Here is a 22,747-nt window from a genome sequence, read left to right on the forward strand (position 1 = left end):
ACACTCTGCAATCTGTGGTGCCTCTACTGAGACTCTGTGCAGACGACCCTCTCTGTGAACCTTGAAAAACATGTAGGGTCCTGCCTCTGAGCAAGCCCTAACTGCAATGAGGACCTCCAATCGCGTGAAAGCTGCCATCCAGCTGGGAGCTACCGTCTCAAGAGAGGTATGCCACTCAGCAGGTATAGCCTCTGTAATATCCTGTGCACCCCCCTCATGCCACGTAACTGGATGCTCTGAATCTCCTCGGGAACGCCTGCAAACTGTAGCCAATCTATCAGGTCTCCTCAACTGACAAACACTGGTGCATGCATGGCCACCACTAACTCGGTCGCCCACCTGGGCCCACTGAGATGCCTGACAATAGAAGGCAAACTCATGACGCGGCTCCTCAATGGTGATGAGCTCCTGTCGAGCCTGCTACATTTGCTTCTCCAGTCAAGGACTGCGAGGTGGCGCTTTTGCATCCGCTCTAAGGAAGGAATGCCACTGCTCTGCATGAGGTAGAGACTCCACAATATGTGACCAGACTACAGCTCGTGCACTTGCATGGTTGGGCGCATAGATGTTTAGGAAACTCATGAGGCTACTGTGAATTTGCATAATAACCCATTGGGCCCTACCTGGCACAATAATACCTCTGCCCACAATGGCATGTTTCCATGAGGCTGGAGTAGTCATACATACACCTCCTTGGATGCCTCCAGGCCCAAAAGCAGCCGACCAAAAGATCTCATAATGGCCACACAGAATCTGACCACAACGCAAAATACGGCTCTCGCAAAGATGGTGCTCGTGAAGCATAAGTATATCAATCATACCACCCACAAGGCATCTCTGAAGCTTCTGAGGCAAGCGACCCCTCTTGACGCTGAAACTAAGGTCCACCTAAACCTTGCACATTCCATGAGGCAATCCTCATGGGATTAGTGAGAAAAAACCGATGCTGCAACAACAACCAACCTCGCTATCTTCAAGGCCGGCTTGGATGGGCAGTAATCCGCATCCAAGCGACCGAGAGATAGACGTGTCTGTAGCGACTGTCCCATCCAGGCCTAAGCAGAGCGTGCAGTCCGTAGGGCTACATCCTCTGTCCAAGAATCCTCATGTACATATACATAGCAAGGAGTACTCTTAAGTGTAAGCGAAGAAGTGAACCACAATGTGCCTACATCCAACTGCATCCGGTGGTGTCATACTGAACTTGGCTAGCGGCCAAAGTGTCTGTAACAGTCACCCCGAGGTCCCCTGTGTGATGTGAGAACTCTAAAGCTTGGACGTGAAGCCAGTCAAGGACTGTGTGCAAAGTCCACTTTGTGTGATTCTTGCCACACAACGGGAAGGAGAAGTCTACCGTTGTATCCAAAGCCTCGATGCCTCTAGCGGCTAGAAAAAGAACATGTACTCGAAAACAAGCTGTCTCAAGGTCTGAAGATTGGTTGCCGAGGAATCGGCGAAACTGTAGTCAAAGAAATCCCACCATCGGCCAACGTCAAATTGGTCAGCCCTCGAAGGATTGACGCAAAAGGAGAGACGTGTCCTAGAAGTGGTGTCCTCAAGTAGGGATGTCTCTCTCGAGCCTTTCGGCTCGGAGTGAAAGTACTATCAAGAGAGTGTTGAGCTGTAGATCTGAGCTGTAGATGAGTGTCCAGATCCCGTGTGTTGGAGGAGTATGAGATGGGTTGGGTGATGAAGCTCGGGGGGGGGGGGAGGGGGAGGTGGAGGCGAAACAAAGGTGTCGGTAGACGGAGGGGGGGGAGGGGCTGGCGGCAGTGAAGCTGAGGTGGAGGGTGGCTCCTTAGGGGAATCCTGCTGCAAAGGGTCAAAATGGTTCATGTCAAAGCCCAATGCTGCTGGGCTCCAAGAGGGCGGCCACCAGGGTGGGTGGTGTGGTGAGCCCTTCCCTGTCGACGCCGGCCATGGACCTGTTGTCAGCCATCAGCTAGCTGGTCACTGGCCTTTGACGAGGTGCCAGTCTGTGTCCTGGGTACCTGTCTGCTGTGCATGTTCAACCTTGGAGGGCTGAGCATGCGATGCTAGTCGAGATCTCCTGCGAGGACAAGCCTTCGCTAAGTGGCCCATCTGTCTGTAAATGAAACATTGGTTCGGGGGTCCCGAATATTCCACCTTCTGGCGGAGCCACCCACCTGTCACAAACTGTTGACGTGTCAAGCCTTGAAGAACGGAGCCAACTTGCAAATCTCGGCCAAGGGGCCTCAACCCTAGAAGAAGCAACATAAGAAGCAGAAGCAACTGATGACGTGGCAAATCCTTATGGCCAGCCAGGATTTCGCGCTGACTGTTGACGTGGCAAATTTGTACGGACTTTTGGAAATTGCGCTGACATGCTGACGTGGCAGACTGTACGGAGTTCCACGTTTTGCGTTGATTGCTGACGTGGCAGTTGTACGGAATTCCATGATTTACGCTGACGGCTTTTTCGCATTGCTTTTGGACTAGAAGCTTTTGAGTTTGAAGGCTTTTCATGTAAGCTACTTTTGGGGCCTAGGGCCTTTTAATACGAGGCCATGGGCTCATTCTCTTGCATGCTTCTTGGAGAAGGTGCAGAGTCTAGAGTACTGGCTTGTACTTTGTTGATGCAATATAAAGAAATACCGAAAGGGGCGCCAAGGTTTGGGGCCAATACTCTCTGGGGTGGAATTCCACCACTCCGTGTCGCGTGTCGTCTCTCTCTCTCTCTCTCTCTCTCTCTCACACACACACACACACACACACACACTCACACACACACACGCTTTCAGTTCAGTTGTTATTGAAGTGCTAAAAGTCTGTTCAGTCTGTTCTTTTCTATTGGCACGTGGTGCCCGTCTTGTGATAGTGGTATCAGAGCATCAGGCGTTGCTTTTCTGAAAGCATACCGATCCTACAAAAGAGCAGACAGAGCAAAATCGAACTTCCAAAGCTCATTGGAAATTGTAGCTTTGTGCTCCGACCCCGGATTTATATCTTTTAAGAAGATTCTTCTATTAGTTAATGGAATTTCCCATAGGGCTACAACCACCTCTTCAAGAGAGGGCTACACCAACCATGATGGGGAGACTCTCCCAATGAAAAAACACCATATGTACAATGAGGCTAAATCAAGAAATGGGAGGAGGGAAAAGCCACACGGGTGGACGGTAGTGTCATCTGAGTACACCCTGGACCATGGTGAAAAAAGGCCTAGGACACGAGAGTCGAAGGAAAGCCTCTCGGCACTCCCGCATGCGGTCAGAGCTGCCCTGGAGTCTCTCAAGCTGTCCTCTGAGAGTATGGATCAGCTCTAGCCACAGATCGCGAACAGTCTCTGCCGGTGGTACAAGGCGAGCCTCAAAGATGCGGAAGTAGCGGGCCCGCCAGATGAACCAGAGTGTCAGGCCACTGATGAGCTCCCAACACTCCTCTCTCTCACTGCACCACTCCTGTGGAGTAAGCTCTGTAGCAGGCTGGAGTGTAGGTCACCCCCCCTGCATCACTATGGTCCTGCTGGTGGAAGATAGCTCAAACTGAAGTGCCGGGCCCGTGAGAGTGGACCAAGCAGCTGCCCCCCAAGTGTACTGCCGAGCCGTGGAAAGAGCAGGTATCAACCGAAGAACACAAAGCCACACCTGCTGTGCCAAAGACAGTGACGCTGACTCTCCACAAGATGGTCGCAAGCTGCACATGCGGCCGAGAGACCACTATGTACAAGCCAGCTCCCAATTGTTGTAGCTCTGTGTGCGACCAGCCACTGAAACAAAGTGACTCGCCTCGGCTGTCTGGAGTCCCACAACCTCTCCCAAAAAGCTGCCAAGAACTCAACTGTGAGACCCTCCTCCTACCAATGAGGTGCTGTAGCAGGGCGAGCCTCTCTCTGTGCTACCAGTATGTGATGTCCCAATCGAATAGTGTACTGAAAGAAAGGGACACTTGGGTGGTGCAGAAGAGAAAGGGTCCCTCCAAAGCCACTCTCCAAGATCCCACTGTACTGGTGCCAGGGGACAGCTCTCCCAAGCCCACAGTCTCCAGTGACCAGTCTTAAGAGCTGCTGGGTCAGGATCGATGACACAAGTCCTCCCACAGATGCCCACCACTCGGATCCTCTGAAAACAGCACTCTGCCACCTGCGGAGAATCTACTGCAACTCGTGTAAGCGTCCCTCACTCTGTAACTCAAAAAACAGGGAGGGTATAGTCTCTGAGCAAGCCCGAACTGAGATGAGAACCTCCACTCGCGTGAAGGCTCCCATCCATCTGGGCACTGCTCGTTGGAGAGGTGTGAGCCACTCAACTGGTACTGCCTCTGAAATGTCCTGGCACATGCTCTGCACCCCTCTCATGCCCTCCAGCAAGAAGTGATGTACCACATAGTAGCCGACAACACCTGGTTGGCCACTACAACTCTGCTTGCTAGAGAAAGTCGTGCGGAGCTCCAATGCAACAACTTCCTCCTGATGGACAGGAGGAGGAGAGCAGTCTGCTGCTCGAGAGACAAGTCCAGACCAACCTGACAGCCCAAGTACCGAATTGCAGTCCCTAGGGGAATCCACTTGAAACCCTCACCTGGCATCCAATCGGGCATAGGAGCACTACCAATCGAGAAAGCCACTGTCTTTCTCCAGTTGATCAGTGCGCCAGATGCACAACAAAAGGTCTCTAGAGCCTGCTCACACCTGTGAAGGTTGGCCTCCTGGCCATCCAAGTACAAGGCCGAGTCATCTGCAAACTCAGTGTCCAATAGCTCATCTCGCCGAATAGGAAGTGCTAAGCTGCGTAAACCAACTTGCTGTGAGACCAAAAACCTGCTCATCGCCTCAGCATAGAACAGAAAGAGGAAGGGGGCAAGAGGGCATCCGTGTCTGACCGAACGTGTGAGCATGAAACGATCACCTCTACCTCTTGACAAAAGTACCTGACTGTGTGCCCGTCTGTACAAAGCTGACACCCCTCTGATCCAAGCATCTGAGAATCCCATCCTGCGCAGAGTGCCCTCCAGAAAGTCCCAGTCAACTCTGTCGTAGGCCTTCTCAAAATCGAGAAGAGAATCACCAGATCCTCACCATGGAGCCGCGCTAGGGCAGAAGCCTCCCAAAAAGTAAAGATGTTGTCAAGGATACTACACTCCTTCACAAAACCCGTCTGAGTTACATGTATAAGGCTCTCTAGAAGTGGCTGAATTCTCAAACTCAGAGCCTTGGCAAGAATTTTGTAGGCTGAGTTGAGGATGGTGTTGGGGCGCCACTGTCGAATCTCATCCAAGGAGCCACCCTTCTTGGGAATGAGGTAGATTAGGCCCTCACTCATGCCGTCAGGCATCTCTCCTGTGTGCAAGATGTACTGAAAAGCCCTACAGAGATCTGGGCCAAGCAAATCCCAGTACTCCAAGAGAAAACTGGGAGTCAAGCCATCCTCACCTGGACAGCTACCACGGGGGAGTGTACTAAGAGCCGTGTGCAACTCCTCAAGCTGAAGTGGCAGCTCAAGCCTCTGACGCTTCTCCTCAGTCACAAGACAAGGCATCTGTGCCCACATCTGCTCTCTGCATGCATCCTGACGCTTTGACTGAGGCTCTGCAGACAGTAACTCATGGTAAAAGTCAATAGCAACTGCACGCATGTCCTCTGGTTCAGAAGCAGCTGACCCGTCGAGCCTACTTAATTGACTGACCTCGGCATGCGTATGCCGAGGTCTCACTGCCTCAAAGAAAGCACCAGTCACTTTGTCACCCACCTACGTCCATTGAGATGCTTGTTGAGGGAAAGCAAACTCATGGCGCCGCTCCTTTGTGCTAACAAGCTCCTGGTGAGCCTGCTGTAACTGCTCCTCCAACCAAGGACTGTCTGGATTCTGCTCCTTCATCCTCTGCAAGGAAGCAACGCCCCGTCGGAGACGCTGCTCCTCCTCTCTCGTTGCAGCTAGGCGAGCCAAAGACTCCTGGAGAAAGAAACGACTAAGTTGAGCTAGTCCTGAGGCCACTCTGTCAGCAGGAGAATCCTGTATGTCTAAGCTCTGTATTCAAAGAGCCTCCACTTGCTCTCTGAGTGTAGAGTCCAGCAAGACCCTCTTAGGGATGCGAAGCATCGTGCTTCCTCTCCTCTGCCTATCTGCCACTGTGAGGATCACTGGTGCATGGTCCGAGAAGGTAGTCCCTGCCAGAATGCCAATTGTCCCACCCAAGTCACATAAGTGGTTACTAGTGTAGAAGCGATGTATCCGTGATTGATTCACTCCTCCCACTTTGCGGTCCAAACGAGAGAAGGCCAGGTTGTCTGGGGGCCTCACAAAGCTAGAGCGCTAGGGCAGAAGCCTCGCAAAAAGTAAAGATGTTGTCAAGGATACTACGCTCCTTGACAAAACCTGTCTGAGTTACATGTATAAGGATCTCTAGAAGTGGCTGAATCCTCAAACTCAGAGCCTTGGCAAGAATTTTGTAGGTTGAGTTGAGGATGGGGATGGGACGCCACTGTCGAATCTCATCCAAGGAGCCACCCTCCTTGGGAATGAGGTAGATCAGGCCCTCACTCATGCTCTCAGGCATCTCTCCTGTGTGCAAGATGTACTGAAAAGCACTACAGAGATTTGGGCCAAGCAAGTCCGAGTACTCCAAGAGAAAACTGGGAGTCAAGCCATCCTCACCTGGACAGCTACCACGGGGGAGTGCACTAAGAGCCGTGTGCAACTCCTCAAGCTGAAGTGGCAGCTCAAGCCTCTGACGAGTGGTCACTAGTGTAGAAGCGATCTATCCGCGATAGATTCACTCCTCCCACTTTGCGGTCCGAACGAGAGAAGGCCAGGCTGTCTGGGGGCCTCACAAAGCTAGAGCGCTAGGGCAGAAGCCTCGCAAAAAGTAAAGATGTTGTCAAGGATACTACGCTCCTTGACAAAACATGTCTGAGTTACATGTATAAGGCTCTCTAGAAGTGGCTGAATCCTCAAACTCAGAGCCTTGGCAAGAATTTTGTAGGCTGAGTTGAGGATGGCGATGGGGCGCCACTGTCGAATCTCATCCAAGGAGCCACCCTCCTTGGGAATGAGGTAGATTAGGCCCTCACTCATGCTGTCAGGCTCTCTCCTGTGTGCAAGATGTACTGAAAAGCACTACAGAGATCTGGGCCAAGCAAGTCCCAATACTCCAAGAGAAAACTGGGAGTCAAGCCATCCTCACTTGGACAGCTACCACGGGGGAGTGCACTTAGAGCCGTGTGCAACTCCTCAAGCTGAAGTGGCAACTCAAGCCTCTGACGCTTCTCCTCAGTCACAAGACAAGGCATTTGTGCCCACACTTGCTCCCTGCATGCATCCTGATGCTTTGACTGAGGCTCTGCAGACAGTAACTCACGGTAAAAGTCAGTAGCAACTGCATGCATGTCCTCTGGCTCAGAAGCAACTGACCCGTCGGGTCTCTTCAACTGACTAACCTTGGCATGCGTATGCCAAGGTCCCACTACCTCAAAGAAAGCACCAGTCACTTTGTCACTCACCTGCGTCCACTGAGATGCCTGTCGATGGAAAGCAAACTCATGGCGCCGCTCCTCTGTGCTAACAAGCTCCTAGCTAGCCTACTGTAACTGCTCCTCCAACCGAGGACTGTCTGGATGCTGCTCCTGCATCCTTTGCAAGGAAGCAACGCCCTGTCGGAGACGTTGCTCCTCCTTTCTCGCTGCAGCTAGGCGAGCCAAAGACTCCTGGAGAAAGAAACGACTAAGTTGAGCTAGTCCCGAGGCCACTCTGTCAGCAGGAGAATCCTGTATGTCTAAGCTCTCTGTCCAAAGAGCCTCCACTCGCTCTCTGAGTGTAGAGTCCGGCAAGACCCTCTCAGGGATGCGAAGCATCGTGCTTCCTCTCCTTTGCCTATCTGCCACTGTGAGGATCACTGGTGCATGGTCCGAGAAGGAAGTCCCTGTCAGAATGCCAACTGTCCCAGCCAAGTCACAGAAGTGGTCACTAGTGTAGAAGCGATCTATCCGCGATAGATTCACTCCTCCCACTTTGCGGTCCGAATGAGAGAAGGCCAGGTTGTCTGGGGGCCTCACAAAGCTAGAGTGCTGCCACACATCCGAAACCCTCAGTCATACAAAACCTCTCCCAAGCTGCCACCTCAACTCCATGCACAGTAGCATGGCTACCACCAATTCTGTCAGAGGGGTCCTCCAACATATTGAAGTCACCCCCTATGCACCACTACTCTGCCTGCCGCGTCAGAGACTTAACAATCTGTGACCAAAACTCTGCTCGTGCACTCGCCACATTGGGCGCATAGATATTCAGGAAGCCCACAAGGCAACCCTGAACCTGCATAGTGATCCACTGAGCCTTGCCTGGCACAATAATCCCTCTGCCCACAAGGGCTTGCTGCAAAGAATCTGCAATAGTCATACATACCCCACCCTGGATGTCTCTAGGTCCAACAGCAGCTGACCAAAAAGTATCATATCGTCCACGCAAAAGCTGACCACATCGTCTAATACGGCTCTCACATAGATGATGCTCCTGTAGCATAAGGAGGTCACACTCTCCTCCCACAAGGCATCGCTGAAGCTCCTTCGCAAACGGCCCCTCTGATGCTGAAACTGGGGCCCACCTAATCCCTGCACGTTCCATGAGACGATCCTCATGGGGAGCAAGAGAGAACAGATGTTGCCGCAGCAGCTAAACATGCTATCTTCGAGGCTGGCTTGGAAGGGGAGTAATCCGCATGCGAGCATCCTCTAGATAGGCGTGACTGCAAAGAGTGCCTGGCCCAAGCCCAAGTAGACCGAGCCGTGCGTAAAGCAACCTCCTCTGTCCAGGAGTCCTCATGAATGTGTACATAGCATGGCGGGCACTGCGTATCGGCAAAGAAGTAAACCACAATGTGTCTACATCCTGCTGCATCTGGAGGGGTCATAGCAAACTTGGCCAATGGCCAGAGAGTCTGAAGCATGTCTGCAGCTCTTAGGTCTCCCATGTGGTGAGAGAACTCTAGGGCCTATGTCTGTAGCCACTCCAACACTAAGTCGAGAGTCCACTCAGTCTGGTCCCTGCTGCAAAGGGGAAAAGAGAAGCCAACGGCTGAGTCCAAGGCCTCTATCCCCCTAGCTGCAAGGAACAGAACATGAACTTTGAAGTAGGCTGCCTCAAGGTCTGATGAGGAGTCGCCGAGAAAGCGTGTAAAGTCGTAGGCAAAGGAGTCCCATCGGTGCCGAATGTCGAAGCTCGTCAGACCACGAGGGACTGTTGCAAAGGGAGACGTCTGTACCAGAAGAGGGGGTCGCAAGAAAGGCTGTCCCTCTCTCGCGAAGCGACTCGTGGCAAAGGCGTTGCCAAGAGATCTCCTAGCAGCCGGGGATACCCCTGCCCCCTGGGTCGACTGTGGGACTGGAGTGGGAGGGGGGGTGTAGGAGCAGGGGGAGGTAGGGGAGAAGAGGGGCGAGGGGGATCGGCAAAGGTAGAGGGGCGAGGACGAGAGGCAGCGGGAGCAGGAGGCCCGGGGGGGGAGGGATGAGGGTGGGAACTCGAGGGGAGGGGGGGCTGGCGAGGTTGAAGCTGAGGTGGAGGCTGGAGCAGGGACCTCGTCCTGCTCAAGAGGACCGAATCGGTTCCCCGTGGGAACCCACTGCTGTTAGGCAAGCGCCTTAGGACCACTCTGAGTGCCAGGCTGTCGCTGTGGCCCCTGCCTTCGTTCGAGCCCACTTTCGACAGTGGAGGCATGGCTTTGACCCAGCTTCGGATGTTCTGGTAGAGGAGGCAGACCTCCCCATCTCCGTCTACTTTCCTGGTTTGAAGAGGGAGTACTTACCACTTTTGTCCAGGATAGGCTCAACGATTGGGACTATCCTGGAGACACCTTGCACGGTAGCCTCAGTAGCTGCCAAGGCGGCCGGCATTCCCTCAATTCGCGTTCTGGTTAGGGACACTCACACTCTTCCGAAGGTCATCTTACTTCCTCGGGTGAGTGGGGGTTGGTTTAGACAGAGCGTGGAGTATTCAGACCTCCCGAATCAGTGCTTCATTTGTCGACAGATAGGCCATCTTGCGAAGGCCTGTCCACGGAGGAGGCCCCGACCTACACCACAGGCCTAGCCCTAGCCTTCAAGGGTTGGCCAGCAGCCACACGCAGAGACAGAGCACACAGGCAGAGCACAGGCAGAGCCACCTTTCGAGCTTGGGGCTCCAGTGGAGGAGGGATGGCAGCAAGTTCGAAGTTGCATTCAACATTATGGGCATATAGGGTAGCATATAAAACATCAATAGGAACGACCCCATATAACATGGTGGTCAAAGGGCTCATCGCGATGACCTTGGACGCCATCTCGGAGGTCTCAAACTCTATTTGGTAGTAGCCGCGTCTGAGGAACTAAATGTCCAAGATCATGCCCACCTCTGCGAGAAGGCGGGCCTAGAGGAGACCACGCAACTCTCCTCTGTTGGGTCTGGTGCCGAGAATCTTGCAGATGACGGAGGTTGCCTGCAGGCGCTCCACCTCTGCGGCTAGGCTCGCTTGCTTTGTCGGTGAAAGAGCAAGTCGAATGGTGGGCTCAGCGGCGACCCCGGATTTATTAGTCAGTCCCACCCTTCATCGCGCATCGGGCGCGCTCCCGTCCTCACCGCGCATGTCTTACAGGGCATAAGCCATAAAGATCACTTGCAAGAGAAGGATCCAAGATTTGTTTCGAGCTGCTGTTTTTCTCAGAGGCAGTGTGTTGCCAAATTGGCTTTATCTAACAGAAAAATAATTCTAAATAAATTATTGGATTTATAAGTGAGAGGGTTTTCCTCGCTTGGAACACCAAGGAAAAATAATTCTAAATGAATTATTGGAATTTTAAGTGAGAGGGCTTTTCTCACTGGAGACATCCGAGCACAGAGTATTCCTAGTGCGTCATTCAAAGTAATGACGGGAGCACTGAGAACGGGAATATTTGTAAGGCCACCAGGAACGGGCACTTCTGATGCGTCACATCGGATGGGTGACAGGGAGCATCGGAAAGAAGTATCCGACCATCCGGGAACGGACATCTCTGATGCGTCATAGGATGGGTGACATAGAGCATCGTGAAGGAGATTGTACCGTAAGTTCGGTAGGAAAGGACTAGGTGATGGGTATTCCTGATACGTCACAAGGTGGGTGACGGGTGCATCGGAAAGGGAATATCCATAGTCGGGAGGAAATCCGAACTGAGTAAGAAAATACGCGTAAGAACGCAAGCACAAGAATAAAGATGGGTTCAATGAAGCTTTTTACGAAAAGCAGGAACAATCGCGGCAAGGCAGACGCTTTCCCGCGAGGAATCTATGTTTGCATTGCATTCGTGCATGTGGTTGCATCCAGGGACGCCTGGGAAGTGTTGTTAAATGCATTGGTTTTAACTTATAAGGTTTTATTGAGTTTTTGGGCAGGTTCAGACCAATTTTAAAATATGCCGGCCGCCCACTTAATAAGTGGGCAGCCACTTAGAAGATAAAGCAACAAAACCAGCCAGCGAATTCTCTCTCCCTATTTCGGGTAGAACAGCGCAAAAAAAAAAAAAAAAAAAAAAAAAAAACCTAGGCCGCGATCTCTATGCGAGCAGTTATTCGTGCCGTGGCCAGGGAGCTATAAAAGCACCACATGCCCTCACTCACGGTAGGTATCAACATCAGCAAGAGAAGACTCTGCCGCAAGAGATCGCGAGACTACGAAGCACGGAAGTCGCTTTTTCCCGCGCAAGAGCGACAGGTATCTATTGTGGATTCGCCATACGAATTGTTGTCGCATGTTTGTGTGGTTTGTTTTGCAGGAATCTCCCGTCTTACGGGAAGGCCCTTCACGGGAAGTACGGCTTCACGCCTAAGTCACTTACGGGAAAGTACGGCTCGCGCCTAAGTCCCTTACGGGAAGGAACGGCCTTGTGCCCAAGCCCATGACGGGAAAGCACGACCTTCGGGTCTAAGATTACAGAACGGAGGGGTTTCCTCGGGTTCTCGTGCTTGTATAAGAATTCTCCTTGAATAAAAGAATACTCTTAACGGGGGGGGACCAGCCCATCTTCTGGTCCCCAATACTGTGTCGATCTTCTCCCTTCTCTCATGTTTTCAAAGAATTATAATTTTCAAATTTTCTAAGTGCTCTTGTACGCTCCCGTTTTGTGACAGTGGTATCATAGCATGGTCTCCTCTCTTTCTCTGTAAAGGAGGACGACTCTGGGAAGATACGGGAAGAAGCCATGACAAGCCAAGAGAGAAGTAAGCAGGCGGAAACCTAAGTCCTACAGGAAAAAGCTCGCAGAGTTGGATTTTTTTTTCTGTCTGCAAGAAGTCGACACAAGACTTGGGATTCTCTGAGAAGGCGACAAGAGCATGATGCTCAAGAACCTAGAGAATCCAAGGAGCGGAATGCTCGAGATTCTTCAGAATCCAGAAAATATCCATGAACGTCAATCCAGAACTATAGCCATGAAATCCTGTCATTCCGGGAAGGATATGAAGGTCTCTAGACCTAGGAACACTTCCAGTCAAGTTTGATACTTTTGACAGAAGGGAAGATGCCCCGAAAGCTACCGCATTGATTTGACAAGTTTGAAGTTGCCTTTGCAAACGGCAATTTCTGAAAAAGCGTCGAAGATGAGGCATGTGATTAAACACCTCCAGGGGATTGCAAGTACTTGGTGGTATACCAAAGCTCTGCAAGGAACTTACAACAACAATTCAAGGCTGAATTCTCCGACAATTTTTTTTCCCTCTACGCTTTGAGGAGGGCATTCAAGAAGATTGGGATTGGTTTGCCCAATAGGAACACGAGCGAGTCAAAGCAAGTAGTGGTTCACTCTTGCCAAGGTAGGTCCATTCTTGATCCTCTGTGAGGAAGGAAAGATGAACAAATTTAACGAAGGACTTTTGTCCGAATTTTGTAAACCCATCTGCAAGATACTTTGCAGCAGATGGTGGAGTCGGCAATAAAAGCTGAAAGTGTACACCTTGATGTACATAAAATACAATCCCCGCAGTGGGACGAGAACCATTGAAAACAGAAACAACGAATTTTTGTTACCTCTCCTCGAAGGATACATTGCTATCCGGAGAAAGTTTGGAGTAACAGAACTCAATCTAACTCCTGAATTTTTGACCCTCAAACTTTAAGTGAGAGGGCAGATCTTTGATCAAAGTTAAATTTTTGAGGAACTCATAAAATGCGTATTGCTTTTATGCACAACATATGCACGTGTCTAACCAGGACAATCACTCTCGAGTGTTGAGTCAGAACATTGTTTTATATGATGAACTGATTTGCTTAACCATCCGGAAGGCCCATGATTGATCTGGTATCCGGTAGTTCTCCAACAAATTGCCTGCTAGTGCGGGTAGGAAATTATGAAGGAACCATTTTGAGCTTTCAAGCAAAGAACAACTTTTATCAAGCTTAAGTACCTTACAAACCAACACTCCCTACCAGGTAAGGGAAGACCAATCTTTGCAAGGAAGAGATGCTGCTGCAGATTTCAGCCGTAAAGAAGACGTTGCCGATGATGCCCATGGCTGCCCCCAGTGTACCAGATGTCGTCAAGACCCAGTGCGCAAGTTCCCTCGCGAAGAAGTGCCTACGGAGCATGTTTTCATCGCAACAAGCTGCTGTTTTTCTCTGTTTTCAGCCCATAAACATCGTAGACGGGGCTGATTTACGAGAAGGAACCTGAGAACACACCTCTTTAGTGTGTAGGATTGGAAGAGAGGATTTTCTATGCAGAGATCTCTTCCGGGGAATTGCTTTTTCGAGAACCGAGTTGCGTTACGAGCGTCGTGACTTTGAAGGTACGATTTTTATGTTATGATCTCTAAGTATTTGATTGCAGGTGTACTTCCTCTTCGTGAGGGAGTAGGAGCAGAGGAAGGCATGAGCCTCTACAGGATAAAAGTGCTATGAGGAACTAGAGCCAGATCAGCCCAAGGGTTTCGTACCCAAGTTCGGGAAGCAGATCCACGGATTGAAGAGAGGTAGACTCTCAAGATGTGATCCGGAAGTTGAAATTCCTAAGGAAAGGACTTCGTGTCCAAGAAAGCGGAGTTACTCTGCAGGAACAGGACTCTGGAAACAGAGTCGGAAAAGCGTTGCAGGGATGCCATGCCCTGAGTAGGACGGCAGAAAGGAAGGAACCATTCCGAGATTCCAAGCAAAGAAAAGCTTTCATTAAGCTTGAATACTCTTTAAGCCCACACCCCCTACCCGGTCAGGGAGGACATGGTAGTGCTTTTCGCACAAATGAATGAACACTCTCTTTATGAGAGAAGGAACAAGCGACGACTACGGCCTGTGCTCGAGGAATCCAAGGATTGAAATCCTAGTTATTTAATGAGCGGGTTTTGCTCTAAGATCGAGCCAAGGGATTGTCAAGTTGAGCGTCTTCGCTCTAAGGATCTTACGAAGGGAAGGTAATTTCCCAGGTTCACCAAAACTCTAACACAACTTAAGAATTATGTACATCTTTGGGTACATGGATAACACACGAAGATGCATACCTATGCCAAGGAACTCGACGGGAGTTTGGTATACTCTCTTGAGCGCCTTTTTATGCGCAAGGATATTCCGACACGAGAATCTCTATTTGAGATGTGTTCGGTAGAAGGATTCTCTACGGAGAAGTGCTTTTACCATTATAGTAGCAACTTTTGGTTGCGGTATATGTTTCTCCATGAGCAGGTCAAGTAGCATTTACACGCTGCTGGAATAAATTCGAACTATTATGTTCGTAAGAGTAAAATTTGCCAACCATTTTAAAATGGTAAGAATTACCTTAACCACATATGGGAGAACATCCTTGAGATCCAAAGCGGGTTCACCCTTAAGTGGGCCAAGTTTGAACTTATGTTCATAGAATGGTATGGCTAGAATTTTATATGCCTAAGATTTTGTGAGGAATCCTAGATGCTTGCAAGGATGGCGTCTGCAAGGAAGAGACGCTAGTAGGCGTCACGAGAACACTGCTAGTGGTAATAACTTACAAGAGGAAAAGATTGGAAGGAAGTGCCGCTGTGCACAAGGAATCTTTGGATTGGAACCGCTCGCCTACGTTGAGCGACGGCCCGAAACAAGAACCTTCTTTAAGGTGATCGAAGACCTTGTTTGTGAAGGAAGATATTGAAATTAATACTCTTATGATTTGGGCATTCCCTATGTGGGAGGACACAAGAGGTTTAATACCCTCTGGACTAACAACGTAGGATTATGCGCAAGGACAGATGCCTAGATTGATTTCTAGGAGGATTATTCTTCTCGGGATTGAGAAGGTGGAATTGAGTTAACAGATTCTCGGATAAGGAAACTTCCAATCTGTTGGAAAGACGCGAATGACGAGTTCTTACATGGCTCGTAAGTTTGATGAATGGTGAAGGATATCCTCGAGGTACTAGAGGAAGGACATGAACCGGTAAGGTAAGTATTGAATTATTGAATTTTTGTTTAAATTAATTTTAAAGTTCTCTTTTGAGAAAGAACTAGCTCAACTCACTATTGAGCAAGATTTGGAATCTTTCCGGTTTCTCCCCGGCAGTTCAGTTGGACCTCTACAGTTGAGGACAACTGTTTATAAGTGAGAGGGATGTTGCCAAATTGGCTTTATCTGACAGACAAATAATTCTAAATGAATTATTGGATTTATAAGTGAGAGGGTTTTCTCGCTTGGAACACCAAGGAAAAATAATTCTAAATGAATTATTGGAATTTTAAGTGAGAGGGCTTTTCTCACTGGAGACATCCGAGTACAAAGTATTCCTAGTGCGTCATTCAAAGTAATGACGGGAGCACTGAGAACGGGAATATCTATCAGGCCACCAAGAACGGGTACTTCTGATGCGCCACATCGGATGGGTGACAGGGAGCATCGGAAAGAAGTATCCGACCATCCGGGAACGGACATCTCTGATGCGTCATAGGATGGGTGACATAGAGCATCGTGAAGGAGATTGTACCGTAAGTTCGGTAGGAAAGGACTAGGTGATGGGTATTCTTGATGCGTCACAAGGTGGGTGACGAGTGCATCGGAAAGGGAATATCCATAGTCGGGAGGAAATCCGAACTGAGTAAGAAAATACGCGTAAGAACGCAAGCACAAGAATAAAGATGGGTTCAATGAAGCTTTTTACGAAAAGCAGGAACAATCGCGGGAAGGCAGACGCTTTCCCGCGAGGAATCTATGTTTGCATTGCATTCGTGCATGTGGTTGCATCCAGGGACGCCTGGGAAGTGTTGTTAAATGCATTGGTTTTAACTTATAAGGTTTTATTGAGTTTTTGGGCAGGTTCAGACCAATTTTAAAATATGCCGGCCGCCCACTTAATAAGTGGGCAGCCACTTAGAAGATAAAGCAACAAAACCAGCCAGCGAATTCTCTCTCCCTATTTCGGGTAGAACAGCGCAAAAAAAAAAAAAAAAAAAAAAAAACCTCGGCCGCGATCTCTATGCGAGCAGTTATTCGTGCCGTGGCCAAGGAGCTATAAAAGCACCACATGCCCTCACTCACGGTAGGTACCAGCATCAACAAGAGAAGACTCTGCCGCAAGAGATCCTGAGACTACGAAGCACGGAAGTCGCTTTTCCCGCGCAAGAGCGACAGGTATCTATTGTGGATTCGCCATACGAATTGTTGTCGCATGTTTGTGTGGTTTGTTTTGCAGGAATCTCTCGTCTTACGGGAAGGCCCTTCACGAGAAGTACGGCTTCACGCCTAAGTCACTAACGGGAAAGTACGGCTTCGCGCCTAAGTCCCTTACGGGAAGGAACGGCCTTGTGCCCAAGCCCTTTACGGGAAAGCACGACCTTCGGGTCTAAGATTACAGAACGGAGGGGTTTCCTCGGGTTCTCGTGCTTGTATAAGAATTCTCCCTGAATAAAAGAATACTCTTAACGGGGGGGGGGACCAGCCCATCTTCTGGTCCCCAATACTGTGTCGATCTTCTCCCTTCTCTCTATAGCTACCAAGCCGCACACTCCAAGGACTCGGCAAGCTTTCAAGAAAAATTTTGCCCGAAGTTATATGGTTTTTGACATCTTCCTTCGGAGATCCAAAACCACTCTCCAGGATCCCACTGCACTTGTGCCAGTGGACAGCTCTCCCAAGTTCATAGTCTCCAGTGGCCAGTCTCTAGAGCTGTTGGGTCGGGATTTATGGCAGGTCCTCCCACAGATGCCCACAACCCGGATCCTCTGAAAACAGCACTGCCACCTGTGGGGCCTCTACTAAAACTCGGTGTACATGACCCTCACCATGTAGCTTGAAAAACAGGGAGGGTACAGTCTCTGAGCAAAGCCCAAACTGCGATGGGAACCTCCAGTCGCGTGAAGGCCCCCATTCATCTGGGTGCTGCTGACTCGAGAGGTGCGAGCCACTCAGCTAGTGTACTGCCTCTGAGATGTCCTGACACATGCTCTGCACACGCACCCCTCTCATGCCCTGTAGCTAGATGCCCTGAAGCTCCTCTGACAAGCCGGAGAACTGTAGCCAGTCACCTAAAGTGCGTGCTGGACCCTTTGTCATGGGACCCCAGGAAACATGAGGCCTACTACCAACCAAGTGGCCTCTCTTAGTGCTTACCATGGGGTTCCAAACCAGGGGCTGTCTCAGGCGCTCCTCCGTGCAAGTAGGCTGTCGCTGCTCCAGGTGTCTCCGCAGCTGCTCCTAGGATCGGAGCAGACTCACAGCGAAGTGGTCCTCCAGTCTCCTGCTCAAGCCAACTCCGCGCATCTCTGTGAAGATCCATCTGGTCGAAGGTCGCTAGGGGCCTCCAGCCTGAGGCACTCTAGCACTAAGCGGCCGAAGCAAGAACTCCTTCTAGGGCTCCTCTCCTGGAAGGAGTCCTTTGACTACAAACTTCCCTAGAAGGCCTCTGCTCTGTTGTGCTGGGTCTCTGATCCCCAACCCTCCCTGAGAACAAGGAAGAATGAAGGGAAACCTCCGGCTGGACCGAGCATGTTGGAAGTGCTGTCGAACCAGTAAAGCAGGAAAGTAGAGAGCGAGAGGTGGATTAGGGGTAATGTGCAGGCGGGCGGGGCAGCGGGCAGCGGCTGGGCAGGCGGGCGGGCAGCTGGCAGGGCAGTGGTGAGCAGGTAGGGAGGGAGGGCGAAGGCGAGCAGGGGGCGCGATGGCGAGCAGGGGGCGGGGGGGAGAACAGCAGCCTTTGGCATATCGTGTTTGGAATTCACTGTACTGGGTTGCTGCTGCTGCAAAAGAGAAGCTGTTTACTAGCGGAAGCATGTTACAACTGACATTTAAACAGATATAATGTAGCCAGATCCCCTCTTCTTTATTTTTCTTTCTCGTGCTCAAAAACTCGACCTCGAGGCTTGTGCATAAAAGGAGGTGCTCATTGCTGTTAATAGGAATTTTTGTACTATCGTTTTTGGTTTAATTCTCTGAAGAAGAGAAAGGTCACAATTTTATATTCTGAACAGTGCTTTTCTGGTTTTCTGCCCTGAAGTTATTGAGAGCACAGTTGGTGTCATGAAGAAAATTTCTGGCCAGCAGGTGTTTCGAGCTCGGTTCTCTGCAATCAGTGAGAAGAACATTTTCCATGCTATGTCTAACCTGGTTGAGCCGAACCGAAACGAAGCATTAGCAGTTGATGCACGCCAAGAAATTGATCTTAAAGTGGGTGTAGCATTTACACGATTCCAGACTCGATATTTTCAAGGAAAATACGGAAATCTCGATTCTAGTGTAATCTCGTATGTTTCTCTCGATCACTAAACATTAAAGAGTTGTCGACAGGCAGAATATGATTTATGACAACTGTACTGTAGGTATGGACCTTGTCAAACTCCAACGCTAGGCTTTTGCGTTGAGCGCCACATACAAATTACCACATTTAGTCCTGAACCATTCTGGAGTGTGCGCCCGCAGTTGATGAAAGGAGGGCATCGGCTACAGTTAACATGGGAGCGCAATAGAGTTTTTGATAATGATGTAAGTTTAGAAACCATAAGCAATGTTGCACCATAGCTGGTTGTGTAGCCAGACCATTTCTGTTCTGTGAACAGGTTGCGGTCATGTTCCACAGGATGGTTATTTCTTCTGGATCATTCAAAGTGCGAGATGTGTCTAAGAAAGAGGAACGCAAAGGGCGTCCATCAGGACTGAACACCGTGAACATGCTCAAGGTAAGATGTAATCTCAATCAGAAAAAGGCAACAGTTCTGATAGACTCATGAATAGTTAAGAAGGATTTTGCTAGTGACATTCTTATGTTTATAGAAGAGGATTTAAATTATATACCTATACCTACCAACTGGCAAATTCTCTCTCTTTTGTATCATGTTATGTACACGCTTTCAGTGTTCATGTGAGCAGTGACAAACAATCTTTGGCAGGACGTATGCTTTCAAATATAATCTTACGTTTGGTCGAGACCCAGTACTTTATACATCAAGTGACTGCTTTGAGTCATTAATCTTGTTTGTGGACTAATCTTTTCACAGAGAGCAAATATGGATAACTTATCTGAGACTCCTCAAGGAAACACACAGGATACATTTGTTGAGGCTAGGATTTGGAAAAAGTCTTGAAGTACCATTAACTTTGCTACTCTTAAAACACTGAGAAAGATTTTATACGCATGGAGTCTACTACCTACAGAAATCTTGAGAATAGGAATTTAAAAACAGTGAAGTGGTTCTTTTACTTCTTAAACATGCACAAAAAGACATTTTAATTGAGCTTATTGGTTTAAATCGAATGAATCATGTGCCAGCTCTTATTCTCATTGACATGGTTGAAATATGATCATTGTACTCGGCATCTCTTTATGCAGGTGGCATCTAGTGCCTTAGGAATGGGACCACATCATGCCATGCAGATTGCAGAACGGTTATATACCCAAGGCTATATAAGGTGGGCCCTGGTGTTTGACTTGTTAAATGGCTATCTTTGGTGTGAATCGTTTTTGGAGGTTTTGAAGTGGGAAGGTGGATGACACTGCTACACATTTTGTGAACATCCTTCTCCTATTTATTTATTTATTCAATTTTGTATACTTGTACACCCAGTTATCCCCGTACTGAGAGCACTGCGTATCCAACAAGCTTTGATGTTCGAAGCATTCTCTTGACACAGCAAAGTCATCCGTTATGGGGCGATTATGCTCGCTCACTATTGTCTATTGGTCCGCATGTTCCCAAAGGAGGAGTGGACATGGGAGACCATCCACCTATCACACCAATGAAAATGGCAACAGAGGCAGAACTTTCAAGCACCGATGCATGGCGATTGTATCAATATGTGACACAACATTTCCTTGGGAGCGTCAGTCCAGACTGCAAATATTCTAGGTATACTTCAAATGAGCTGGCAGATTTTATTGAGGGCTTTACCGTTTGTTATTATAGCTTTTTACTTACACTGCTTCAGGACCAAGGTAGAATTTATGGCTTCAGGGGAACTTTTTTCATATGCTGGGCAGACTGTTTTGAATCCTGGATTCACTGCCATCATGCCTTGGCTAGCTGTTTCTGAAGAAAATTTGCCAAGTTTCTCTGTAGGTGAAGTGGTTCAAGTTGAAGAGGTAGAACTTTACCAGGTACTGTTTACGTAAGCAAGAGTATTGACCCAATTCTTTAGTAAGGTTGATGTCCACCTCCTGAAGTTAGTTGGTTTTGCTACTTCAGGGGCGAACTTCACCACCAGATTATTTGACGGAAAGCGAACTTATTTCTCTGATGGAGAAGCATGGTATTGGCACAGATGCATCTATCCCTGTACATATTAACAACATTTGTGAACGAAATTATGCACAGGTCAGCTCAATTGCAATTTTTCTCTACATATTAATTGAATTTTAAACACTATAGGTTAGGTTTAACAGGTAGCTTAAAGTCCCCTGCTTTCAGGTTCAAGCTGGTCGACGCGTTGTCCCTACTACCCTTGGTATCACTCTAGTACGAGGATATCAAACCATTGACATTGACCTCTGCTTACCTGATATTCGAAGCTTTATAGAACAACAGATTACACTGATTGCAAGGGGGCAGGCAGAGCACAATCGTGTAGTCAATCATGTCTTGCAAGAGTTCAAGGCTAAATTTATGTATTTTGTCAATAAGGTTCTTGCCTCACAAAACTCTTCCTGTGTACTGTTATTTTACCCCTCCTTAAGTACATCAAATTAATTTTCCGCTTTCACAGATAGAACGTATGGATACACTGTTTGAGGCTCAGTTCTCTCCACTTGCGGATTCAGGAAAAATGTTAAGCAAATGTGGTAAATGTGGAAGGTACATGAAGTACATTTCCATGCGGCCTTCCCGTCTGTATTGCTCAGCATGTGAAGAGGTCTATGGGCTTCCTCAAAACAGTAACATCAAGGTGAGTTCATTTAAAAAAAAAAAAAAAGGTTAGTGTTCTGTGCCTTTCACAGCGTTGAGTTGGTTTTTCTTGATGTTTATGCAGTTGTACAAGGAGCTTACATGCCCATTGGATAATTTTGAGCTAGTTTTGGTTTCTTTCTTTGGACCAGATGGAAAGTCATACCCTCTTTGCCCTTATTGTTACAATCATCCACCCTTTGAAGATGTTGAGGCTATAGCAATGGTTCCAGGTCCAGGAAAAAGTGAGAGAGGGAGCAAAGCAGGTAGTGGAATGCCATGCACTCTGTGCCCACATCCAACTTGTAAACATTCTATGGTGAAACAGGGGGTATGTGCTTGCCCAGAGTGCAAAGGGACGATGGTTCTTGACCCAGTGAGTGGCCCTAAATGGAGGCTTGATTGCAATTTGTGTAATTGTCTGGTGTATCTTCCTCACAATGCTCATCGCATTGTGACAACTGATGAAATTTGCTCAGAATGTGGGTCCACTATCCTTGAGATTGATTTTAATAAAACCTCAACGCCACTTGCAAATGGTGCCACGTTACATCGAGCATGCGTGCTTTGTGATGACCTCCTTCATTCTCTAATTCAGATGAAATATGGCAAATCCTTTGCAAGAAGGTCAGGAAGAGGAAGGGGTAGAGGGAGAGGTCGTGGCCGGGGAAGGGGACGAGGTGGCAGAGGAAAGGCAGAGGATCCAAGGATGAGCTTTAGGGATTTTTAGTGGGCTGTATGTTGGAAGGACTGGGTGATGCTCGTTTTTTATGGTTGAAGGGACGTGCTACATGTAATCGATTGGAAGTTTTGGAAGTCAGTAAAATGTGCCCCTGATATATGAGCTGATTGTGAAGCAGAGAAAGTGCTTTCAATGCAGTTTACATGCCAGGGTCGGCAGTTATTTCCATCTGCGGCAAGTATCCCATTGGTAAGGGGGAGAATTGTTAGCAAGTTAGCAAGCTGCAGTGCATTTGAAGCCCAGGGCAGGAGAGATCCTCGGAGACTGGTCATTTTTCAGGTGTATTTCAGTCCTGATGACTCAACCGGCTAGTATACTGAAGTCACAGAGTAAGCAGTAACCTTAAACACTTCGAAAAAGAAAGAGAGTGTTTAAAAGGAATACAGAACTCCATTCAAAGATGGTTACCAATTTGTTTGTAAAAAGCATCCTTAAGCTAATCAACAAACGACACAAGTTTCGTCTCTCTATTTCCCTTGCATTGTATCGTCTGTTGGTTTAGTCTATTACTTGTCTCAACTGCAATCATTTTTATTGCTCAGATGAAAAGATGTGTTTTTTGTAGAGTGCAGTTTTGAGTGGAATAATTCCTTGCAGTCTTTGAGGCCATTTTATGATTGACTACCCAAATCGATTGCTTGTTATCTTTTGTCTTCAACCATCCTTGATGTTTTTCTTCGACCATACTTGATATTTTCCCAGACTAAATACCAAGATGGCGAA

General features: G+C 48.6%; 1 protein-coding gene across 4 annotated transcripts in view; it reads left to right on the top strand.

Moving 5' to 3' along the window:
• LOC147465662 (DNA topoisomerase, type IA, core) overlaps nt 1-22,490 on the top strand; it is a 42,531-nt gene extending 20,041 nt beyond the window's left edge. For 3 of the 4 annotated variants that reach the window (XM_086521243.1, XM_086521249.1, XM_086521234.1), the window contains 10 exons: nt 18,405-18,651; nt 18,727-18,889; nt 18,964-19,083; nt 19,734-19,813; nt 19,969-20,250; nt 20,330-20,498; nt 20,587-20,715; nt 20,809-21,021; nt 21,104-21,283; nt 21,368-22,490. In XM_086521243.1, the coding sequence (XP_086377369.1) occupies nt 18,405-18,651; nt 18,727-18,889; nt 18,964-19,083; nt 19,734-19,813; nt 19,969-20,250; nt 20,330-20,498; nt 20,587-20,715; nt 20,809-21,021; nt 21,104-21,283; nt 21,368-22,012 (2,228 nt within the window). In that variant the 3' untranslated portion in view covers nt 22,013-22,490. The remainder of the gene's footprint in view (nt 1-18,404; nt 18,652-18,726; nt 18,890-18,963; nt 19,084-19,733; nt 19,814-19,968; nt 20,251-20,329; nt 20,499-20,586; nt 20,716-20,808; nt 21,022-21,103; nt 21,284-21,367) is intronic. The other variant, XM_086521256.1, reaches the window with a different exon arrangement.
• Nucleotides 22,491-22,747: the final 257 nt, after the last annotated feature.

The sequence above is a fragment of the Adiantum capillus-veneris genome, chromosome 1, assembly GCF_014529385.1.
Source record: "Adiantum capillus-veneris isolate H3 chromosome 1, ASM1452938v2, whole genome shotgun sequence".
NCBI lineage: Eukaryota > Viridiplantae > Streptophyta > Polypodiopsida > Polypodiales > Pteridaceae > Adiantum > Adiantum capillus-veneris.